The sequence below is a fragment of the Zeus faber genome (genome assembly GCF_960531495.2).
Source record: "Zeus faber genome assembly, chromosome: 6".
Lineage (NCBI taxonomy): Eukaryota > Metazoa > Chordata > Actinopteri > Zeiformes > Zeidae > Zeus > Zeus faber.
The window spans coordinates 20407739-20417507 of record NC_137201.1 but is presented as its reverse complement, the minus strand read 5'-3'; the positions used below and the strand labels follow the sequence as shown (position 1 = coordinate 20417507).

Below are 9769 nucleotides of genomic sequence, written 5' to 3'. Positions count from 1 at the left end.
ACAGGTGGGATCTTTTCACCGTTAACTCACTTGCACCATGTTTTCATTTGTTACTTTTAGGCATTTTTTTTTTATACATTAGAGCAACTTATAATACATTTTAAATCATAATATCGGACGTCCAACGCGAACCTGACCTTATATTTTGGACATCTTCCACCGCACAAGGAACAGGCGAAAGCCGGGGCAGCTCAGCCCGTGTCGTGCCAACAATTGATCGTCCGCCAAAGAGTGATCGCAGCATCTACCTTGTCACAAATTATTTGTTTATTTATATTATTATTATTTATGCCTCAATGACTTGGTTTCATTAACGAGGGTTATATTTTAATGATCACTCAGTCTTTTTTTTTTTCGCAGTTGAAATACTAAATGTATTTCAACTGCGAAAAAAGGGCAATACAACTCGTAAAACGCAGTGTTGCACTTGTCAAACCGTAAAATTGAGTTTTGCGCGTGTCATGGAGTGATTTTAGCTCCCACCTTGCGACTGAAAGGTTGTTTATGCCTCAAAATGACTTTCATTCATGAGGGTTTTATTTGAAAGACTATAGCCCACACCGTGGACGGCAATCGGTTTTTGGAGGACGGTCACCTTTTGCCACGACACCGGCGCGTAGATATGACGTCACGGGGTCCTTGACGAGCTTGAGTCTCCCCCACACACACACACACGCACACGTGAGAACAGGAACAGCATGGCGGCGACCGCTCGCGTGCTGCCGGGTTCCGTTTAGGTTTTCATTCCCATTCGGGTTTCGAGGCGGTTGAAATGACATGAAAACGCAGAGTTAACACTCCTTCCCGGTGCGCAGCGAGTCGGGTAGCTTCGCGTTCGGCTCGCCCTCGGTGCGTTGTCTATTGAACGAGCCGCCGCCTTGATACCGACCGGCGTCAACATCTCCCGACACCGCCGCGTCTGGTGCTTCTCTCCCGGTCACAATTCTCCCGTCCTCCCTCCGCTCCAGGCGCCATGGCGACGTTCCGCAAGAAGATCGACAATCGCATCCGCGTGCAGATAGAGAACGGGGTGTCCCTGCAGCACCGCACCATGTTCGTCGTGGTTGGCGACCGCGGCAGAGACCAGGTGCGCCACGGTCCCCGTTCGTCCCCGCTCCGAAGTGACGCTTTTAACCTCGTTTTGTTGACGCCCCTCTAGTTCCACTGACCTGTGTGTCTCGGCGTGTCTTTCTGTGTGTGTGTGTATGTGCGTCTCTCTGTCTCTCCCTCTCACACAGGTTGTGATCCTGCATCACATGCTGTCTAAAGCCGCGGTGAGAGCTCGACCCTCCGTGCTGTGGTGCTACAAGAAGGAGCTCGGCTTCAGCAGGTGACTATAACAAACGAGCTGTGGCTGTCGCTCTGTGTGTTGCAAAGCTCAGGAACGAAGGAAATTTACGTCGTGGTTTCATTTCCAGCAATCGGAAGAAGCGCATGCGTCAGCTCCAGAAGAAGATCAAGTCGGGGACCCTGAACCTGAAGCAGGACGACCCGTTCGAGCTGTTCATCGCCGCGACCAACATCCGCTACTGCTACTACAAAGAGACCCATAAGGTCTTGGGAAACACCTTCGGCATGTGTGTCCTGCAGGTGAGCCAGGCCGCCTATGAACGATCTCGTTTTTATATATATATGAAGTGTTTTAATAGCTCTACTTCAATTGCGTTGCGTATGCTTTGTTGTCGATGTTGCGCAGGATTTTGAAGCCCTCACCCCGAACCTTCTGGCCAGAACTGTTGAGACCGTCGAGGGCGGTGGGATCGTGGTGATTCTGCTCAGGACAATGAACTCCCTCAAACAGCTTTACACGATGACCATGGTAACGTCTGCCCCCCGTTTCACCTGAAAGCACGATGTCTAATACGGGTTTGTTTTTTCTTTGGTGAAACTGTTAGAAATTCTTGGTTTGCCTTTCCTGCAGGATGTACACTCTAGATACAGGACTGAGGCACATCAGGATGTGGTGGGAAGATTCAATGAGAGGTATGTTCCCTTTTTAGGGTTTTTTTGAAGGGCGTTGAAATATGACATTTTATTTTTTAGATTAGATTCAATTAATTGTCATTGCAGAGTACAAGTACTGAGGCAACGAAATGTATTTCTCTGCATTTCACCATCCTAGTAACTGACGTATCTAGCCATATAGTGGCGCCCGGGGAGCAGTTAGGGGGTTTAAGTGTCTCGCTCAAGGACACATCAGCACACTACCAGGAGGAACCGGGGACCAAACCGGCAATCTTCCGATTTCTAGAAGACCTGCTCTACCTCCTGAGCCACTGCCCTCATATGATTATGAAAAAATAAATTGTTACTTCTGCCAATGACTGTGGTTTGACAACAAATGAGAATGTACTTATTGGGAGGATAAGGGTTTAATAAATGTCAATTCTGTTATTTCTAGGTTCATCCTTTCTCTTGCATCATGCAAGATGTGTGTCGTCATTGACGACCATCTCAACGTCCTGCCCCTCTCCAGCCACATGGCCAACATAAAGCCAATTCCTCCCAAGACTCAGGTACGGCCGAGCTCCACTATAATGACAAAATCGGAGTTAATATTTTATATGGAATCGTGTCCTAACCATGATTTAAATGCACAACTCACTGGCATATGGGTTATTCCCCAAATAATCCCAAACGATCATTTCATCATCTTCAGGAGGACGGTCTGTCGCCACGGGAACAGGAGTTGAAGGACCTGAAGGAGTCTCTTCAGGACACTCAACCTGTTGGCGTGCTGGTGGACAACTGCAGGACCATGGACCAGGTTAGATTCCCCCAGATCCTATACTGAAACCCCCTGTTTAGATGGACTGAGTAGCCTTTTAAAGGTGTGGTCCCCCTGGGGAGGACGCCTCACACACGTGGAACCTCTTGAATGAAACGTTAACATTTCCTGGAAGATCTGAAATCACAAATATCATTCAATCAAGTGACTGCGTGTGGATGTAAGGTGAAAGTACTGCTTTGTCTACAGGCCAAAGCCGTGTTGAAGTTCATTGAGGCGATCTCAGAGAAGACCCTGAGGAGCACCGTCGCTCTAACCGCTGCCCGTGGACGTGGAAAATCTGCAGCTCTGGGGCTCGCTATTGCTGGGGCTGTGGCTTTCGGGTATTTTTTTCTTTTTCTTTTCGTATATATTTTTTTATATATTTATAGATCTGTAAATCCTTCTCCCTCTGGATCAATAAAGTGCTGTTATTTGTTTTAAATGATCCCTCTAAAAACCGAAAGATCTCAATCTTGGGTACCGCATCTGAAGTCTTGACCTTCTTTGCAGCTACTCAAATATTTTTGTGACCTCGCCGAGCCCAGACAACCTGCACACCCTGTTTGAATTCATCTTCAAAGGCTTTGACGCTCTGCAGTATCAGGTTGGTCTGGTGCCCGATCAGAAACCCCGTGTCCGTTTGCCTTTCTGTTTTAATGTCAAACGTATAACTCGGGGTCCAGCCTGAAGTGTTCAAGAGATTATTTGTGGGAACCCTATTGTTTTTGTTCAGATTTTTATTATTATTCTCCTGGCCATTATCACATGTCTTACATGTCCTAGTGTCTAGCGCTCTTAGTAATAAACCGTTTTTACGGAAGTAGACGAGCAACGGTACCTGGGGTGGTGGAGTGGGGCGCTTTGTAACATCATCCAAGATATACTGTACATATGCAGGTTGTGGCTCTGGGGGCCATTTCACATAGGACCACATTTGATTGTTCTGTCCTCAATTGTTCCACTGATTGGCGTTGGTGTTTAGAGTGTATTTAAGTTTTCTTTTGAAAATGTAAATAGCATTTTCGTTGCGTTTCACGAGTACTCTGAAAACTAATTGGTACAATTGCTGCGACTGAACTGGACCCTGTGCATTCCTGCCTGAAGCCAACAGCCTGCCTGGATGTTTTTTCTTGTGTTGCACCACTTTTAGGAACATCTTGACTACGAGATCATCCAGTCTCTGAATCCTGAGTTCAACAAAGCAGTGGTGCGAGTCAACGTCTTTAAGGAGCACCGGCAGACGATTCAGGTAGAAGGCTGATGCCACCCTGCGTCCACACAGGCGGTGTCATGGATGGATGCTGTTTGTTCGCTGTGTTTGACGTAGTACCATCCCGTCGACAGTACATCCACCCAGCTGACGCAGTGAAGTTGGGCCAGGCTGAGCTGCTGGTCATTGACGAAGCTGCTGCCATTCCTCTTCCTCTGGTTAAGAGTCTACTGGGACCATATCTGGTCTTCATGGCTTCCACCATCAATGGGTTGGTAACATTTAGTTTGATTGTGTTATTTTTATTCATGTATATTCCATTGGTGGAACGCTGTGGTAAATTAATTAATGCGTTCAATGGCCTTGACTATACTGTAATCTCTCTCACTTCTCACATGTAGCTACGAGGGGACGGGACGCTCTCTGTCCCTCAAACTGATCCAGCAGCTCCGACAGCAGAGTGCCGACAGCCAGCAGAGCCTGTCGGCGGAGAACAGAGGCTCCAGCACAGTGAGACTCGCAGCAGGTAGGACTTCAGCCCTCAACGCATCTCAATGAGAAATACAAATTGCGGTGGATTTGTGTTTGACATTGCCGCCCGTCTGTTCCACGCAGCTCGTTCCCTCCATGAGGTTTCACTGCACGAGTCCATTCGATATGCCCCGGGAGACCCTGTAGAGAAGTGGCTCAATGAGCTGCTCTGTCTGGACTGTTTGAACATTCCCAGGCTCATCACTGGCTGCCCTCTGCCTCAGACCTGCGACCTGTATCCTTAAAAATGGGGGGAAAATAGAATCAAAGTCTCACCCAGATTTAGACAAAAAGGGCGATGCCAATCTCATCTCTGTGTGTCCAGTGCAGAGATACTGATAATACACATGCCAGCATCTCAGACGCTGTAATAATGAATACAGCGTTGAGCCTATTTCTATCTCAGTACTGGACACATACAGGGATGGAATTTTTAATCACCTTCTTGTCTGAATCTGGATACGGTAGACTAAAAGTGAATTTCCTCAAAAATGGTAGTACCCCTTTAAGCTCTACTATAGAAGCTTCTCCTGGTGTTGTCCTTAGCCGTGGCTGTACAGATACTACGTCAACAGGGACACCCTTTTCTGTTACCACAAGGCGTCTGAAGTCTTCCTGCAGAGGCTGATGGCCCTCTATGTGGCGTCGCACTACAAGGTGAAGCATCTACAACTACTGAAGGGGTTTGGGTTGAATTGGCCTTGTTCCTCAAGGATCAAAATCTTGAAGACGGTGCTGTTTGGTCTGCGTGTCTGTTTGCTGACTTGTTTTTTTGTGTTTCCAGAACTCTCCTAATGACCTCCAGTTACTGTCTGATGCCCCAGCCCACCACCTCTTCTGCCTCCTGCCCCCCGTCCCGCCCACACAGAACTCTCTGCCTGAAGTCCTAGCTGTGGTGCAGGTCAGAACACATTACACAATGCTTGTGTTTGCAAATGTTATTTTCAGCATTTTTCATTTTTAATTAGATTAATGGAATACTTTATTAGTTCTGGGTTGGTAACCCACACATAAAGGTTAGTGCATCCCTAGAGGAGATGAATGCTGCCCAAGAACCACCCGAACTGATTAAAATCAGGGTAAAATATCCACAAAAATATATACACATAATGCCAAACTTACTGCAATACCAATAAATACGATACGTTTCCGGGTGTGTCCAAAAATCCTAAGTTCCTAAGCAATGAAGATGACCTTCTTAAAAGCCTTGCGCTCAACATTTATGTATTATTTGCTACCCCTCAGGTGTGTCTGGAAGGGGAGATCTCTCGCCAGTCGATGATGAACAGTCTGTCTAGAGGGAAGAAGGCAGCGGGCGACCTAATCCCATGGACGGTGTCAGAACAGGTACATGCCGACCGTGTTTGTTCACTTATTTTTTTTTATTTTTCCTTTGCCACTGACTGTTATTCGACCCCTTCTTCTGTCTCCAGTTCCAAGACCCAGAGTTCGGAGGTCTGTCCGGCGGCAGAGTCGTACGAATCGCTGTCAACCCTGACTACCAAGGGGTGAGTCCTGGGCTGAGGAGGCCTCAGTGGTGACGGTGTTAGTGGTTGTACATGCACGTGACTTGGTGTCTATTCAATCCAACAGATGGGCTACGGCTCCAGAGCGCTACAGCTGCTCCAGATGTACTACGAGGGCAAGTTCCCCTTGATGGATGAGGGTGCGCAGACGAGCAACGGAGAGATCACCTCCGTCAGCAGCGAGGTCCGACAGCCGTACGCGAAGCGGGAACACTAATCGGGCTTTTAAGAACGCTGTGGAGGATTTGTGGGAAGTAATGTCTGCTGTTTCCGGTGTGATGGTTTGCGCAGGCGGTCAGTCTCCTGGAGGAGGTTCTCATTCCCAGGAAGGAACTCCCTCCTCTGCTGCTGAAGCTGAGCGAGAGGAGGGCGGAGCAGCTCGACTATCTGGGCGTCTCCTACGGCCTCACCTCTCAGCTGCTCAGGTCAGTGGCTCCATTCTTTGATCGTTTGAAAACTCGGGCACAGATTTTTATTTAAACTGAGATTAAAACATTTAAACAACTTTGTGTGTGTATAGATCGTGATTAATTGACTCTTTTAATGTGACTTACAATAAGAAATTTTTTCAGTAATCCAACCAATATCAATTTTGCTTGTTTTTAATGACAGGTTCTGGAAAAAGGCTGGTTATACACCTGTGTACCTAAGACAAACACCGGTCAGTTTCGACTTATAACTGTTATTTAAGTAAATGTTTCACTCAATTCTTGAATCCTCAGATACTCATCCAATTTGTGTGTTTGGACTTAGAACGACCTGACAGGAGAGCACTCCTGCGTGATGGTGAAGGAGTTGAACTCAGATGAGGCCTCTGAAAAGAGCCGATGGCTTCCTGCTTTTTGGACAGGTCAGCATTTCCAATGTTTAGTTTGACTAGCGGGATGGCTGGGAAACTAACCTGACGTTGGGAAGTACTGCAACAACTATTATAAAGCAGCACTGCCATTGTAGATTTTGCCAGATTCACTGCATTTTAATCAGTGGTGTGCATTAGCACTCTAAGCACAGGTTTTTCTATGACATACAGTACATCAGACACAATTTTCAAGTTTACTCAAAATGTTTTTGAATAAATCTTAAATTTGCCTTTTGAATGGAAGTCTTATGAACAGATCAATGATACGTCATTGAAAGTCCTTACAATTCATATCTAATTGTCTGTATGAATGAACCCTGATTAACCTCTAATATTTCTTAACTCTCTGCAGATTTCCGCCGGCGGTTCATCTCTCTGCTCTCCTACCAGTTCAGCAGCTTCCAGCCCAGTATGGCGCTCAACATCCTGCAGAACCACAACAGCAAAGAGATGGCTAACGGTAAGGAGGGGCTGGGGCTGGCTGTTAGTGCAGAGTTTCCGTGTCCTGGAGGATTTCAATTTTCCGGTCAAATATTATTTGTGTTTATTGATCTTAAAAACAATTCATTGGCAGGTTGTATAAAGAATGAAATCAGGAAGGCATTTTGATTTATAATGTTCTTTTATTGAATATTCAAAATAAAACAAGTCCCGACAGTTAACGCCATTTTATAAATCAATAATTAGGCATATTATGACTAATATTAAATTTCCGTTGGTGAACAATATGTAACAAGTGCAGCTGCTTTAATTATCATTTTACTTAAAATCAATATCAAGTAGGTCCAAATAGGGAAAAAAAAAGTTTGTAGTGTTGACTGTCTGCTTTGGGGTAAAATACTTAAAAAAAATTATGGATGTATGTGTACCTGGTGTCAACGATAAGCCCCGCCTGCAAAAGCAGAAAGATGATTTATTTCTAAATTGACAGGGGTGAAAGGTCAGCTTTTGATCGTCCAACTGATTTGCTTTCCATTGTTGCTGTTAAACCCCAAAGAAGAAAGCTTTCTGGTTAAACTTAGCCGAACACGGAGATGAATTGCTCTCCGGAATTATTTTTACTGAAATGAGTCTATTTTATTTTGACATCGAAGGGAAAAAATAGGGCTATAATTATTGTTGTTTCATCGCACAGCATTCAAATTGTGTTTAGAGGGAATTATTTTCACTGGACATTATGACCGGAGGGATTTAAATATGTCTGACTTCAACAGATTTTCCCAGTTAAGAAAACGCTAATTGCCGAAAAACTGAAACCCTGGTCGACCATCTTGATTACTGATTTATATAATTCTGTGAAGAACATTATTTCTTAGTTTTATTTATTTTTTTATTCAATTGCTAAAAAAGGACAATTAAGAATGGACCGGTCCAATGCAATCATTTAATCCATCCCAAACAGCACTTTGTGCAGGCATCTGGTTTTTATTGGGTAAATCATTCCCCTAAAAAAGGAATTTTAAAAACCTTGTCCATACTTGTCTTCATCTTCCAGTAATCGGCAGCCCGGAGCTCCTGACCCACTTCAGCCCCTACGACATGAAGCGCATGGAGCTGTACTCCAGGAGCATGGTGGACTACCACCTCATCATGGACCTGGTGCCGCTGGTGTCTCGCTTGTTCTTCCTGCAGCGCCTGGGAGACGTCTCCCTCTCACCAGCGCAGCGCGTACGTCTTTTGGTTCCTCTGTGCCGAACGTTGCCGTGGAACTTGTGGATGTTGTTGACCTTGTGTTTCCTGTCCAGTGTTTGCTGCTGGGCGTGGGGCTGCAGCACAAGTCGGTGGACCAGCTGGAGAAGGAGATCGGGCTTCCGGGTACACAGCTCATGGGCCTTTTCAACCGCCTCATCAGGAAGTTTGTACAGGTAGGTTCAACGCTTAACACTATGTATTTTTATATACATTTGTAATTAAAGAATGTTCTATATATTTTAACAACTATAGAATAACCTTCTGTAATTCTGTTCCAGGTCTTCAGCAGCATCCAAGAGAACGCCATCGAGGCAGAGATGGTGGCTTCCAAAGACATTGACATGGAGCCTGTAGACCGAAGCCTCACTGATGACCTGGTGTGTGGCCTCATTACCCAAGACACGTGGATGTTTTGGGGCAAATTAAAAAAAAAAAAAATGTTGACTGATTTTTATGAGAGGAGCCATAACGCTGCCTGTCAGCACTCATTTTGATGTTATTGTCTCTATTTGGTGTGTTCCACCTGAAACAGAACGAAGCAGCGAAGGAGTTTGACGAGAAGCACAAACAAGACTTGGACAAAGTCAAGGAGATGAACCTGGAACAGTAAGTGTGGAGAAGGTGGCTTTGAATGCTCCCAGGCTACAGCTCTTTATAATAAGCCAGATGTATCTTAATGCTTCAAGGTTATCAAGTCAAAATACTATTTTAAACTCCAGATACAAGATCGGTGGAGAGGATGAAGAATGGGACCAGGTGTTAAAGAAGGCGGGGAACACAGCTGTTGTCAGTATAAAGAGGTAAACAAACTGGATGCCAGTGTCATGGTGATGGGTATGTGCATGTATGGGTTTCTAATCATGTCTCTCCATACAGCAACAAGAAGAGGAAATTGGATGGAGGAAACAATGTTGCCCTTCCACAGCAGGGCAAGGTCAGAAAGGAAAACCAGCATGGCAAGTTCAAGAAGAACAGAGACAGGAAAGGAAAGTTTGGGAAGAAGCCGTGACCAGCAGGAGGAGACTTGTTCTGAAGATTTGTGAGGAAGAGGACAAGCAGACACCATGGATTGCTTCATATTTTGTATTTTTACCCTAATGGGGTGTTGTTTTTTTTCTTAATTACAAACAGGTTCAATACAACACAGCTTCTATATAAAATGATTTTCTATGTCGTTGAGT

General features: G+C 45.3%; 1 protein-coding gene across 1 annotated transcript; it reads left to right on the top strand.

The window, feature by feature from the left end:
* Positions 1 to 694: 694 nt before the first annotated feature.
* On the top strand, positions 695 to 9762 carry nat10 (N-acetyltransferase 10). Its single transcript, XM_080002757.1, has 28 exons — positions 695 to 1087; positions 1239 to 1330; positions 1419 to 1590; positions 1697 to 1819; positions 1922 to 1983; positions 2402 to 2516; positions 2660 to 2767; positions 2978 to 3111; positions 3281 to 3374; positions 3921 to 4019; positions 4115 to 4251; positions 4382 to 4506; positions 4596 to 4746; positions 5072 to 5168; positions 5296 to 5412; positions 5757 to 5858; positions 5945 to 6019; positions 6105 to 6221; positions 6329 to 6462; positions 6650 to 6698; positions 6791 to 6887; positions 7249 to 7356; positions 8392 to 8564; positions 8642 to 8761; positions 8867 to 8965; positions 9121 to 9194; positions 9308 to 9388; positions 9465 to 9762. The coding sequence occupies exons 1-28, from the start codon at positions 974 to 976 to the stop codon at positions 9595 to 9597; spliced, it is 3102 nt and encodes a 1033-aa protein (XP_079858883.1). The 5' UTR covers positions 695 to 973; the 3' UTR covers positions 9598 to 9762.
* Positions 9763 to 9769: the final 7 nt, after the last annotated feature.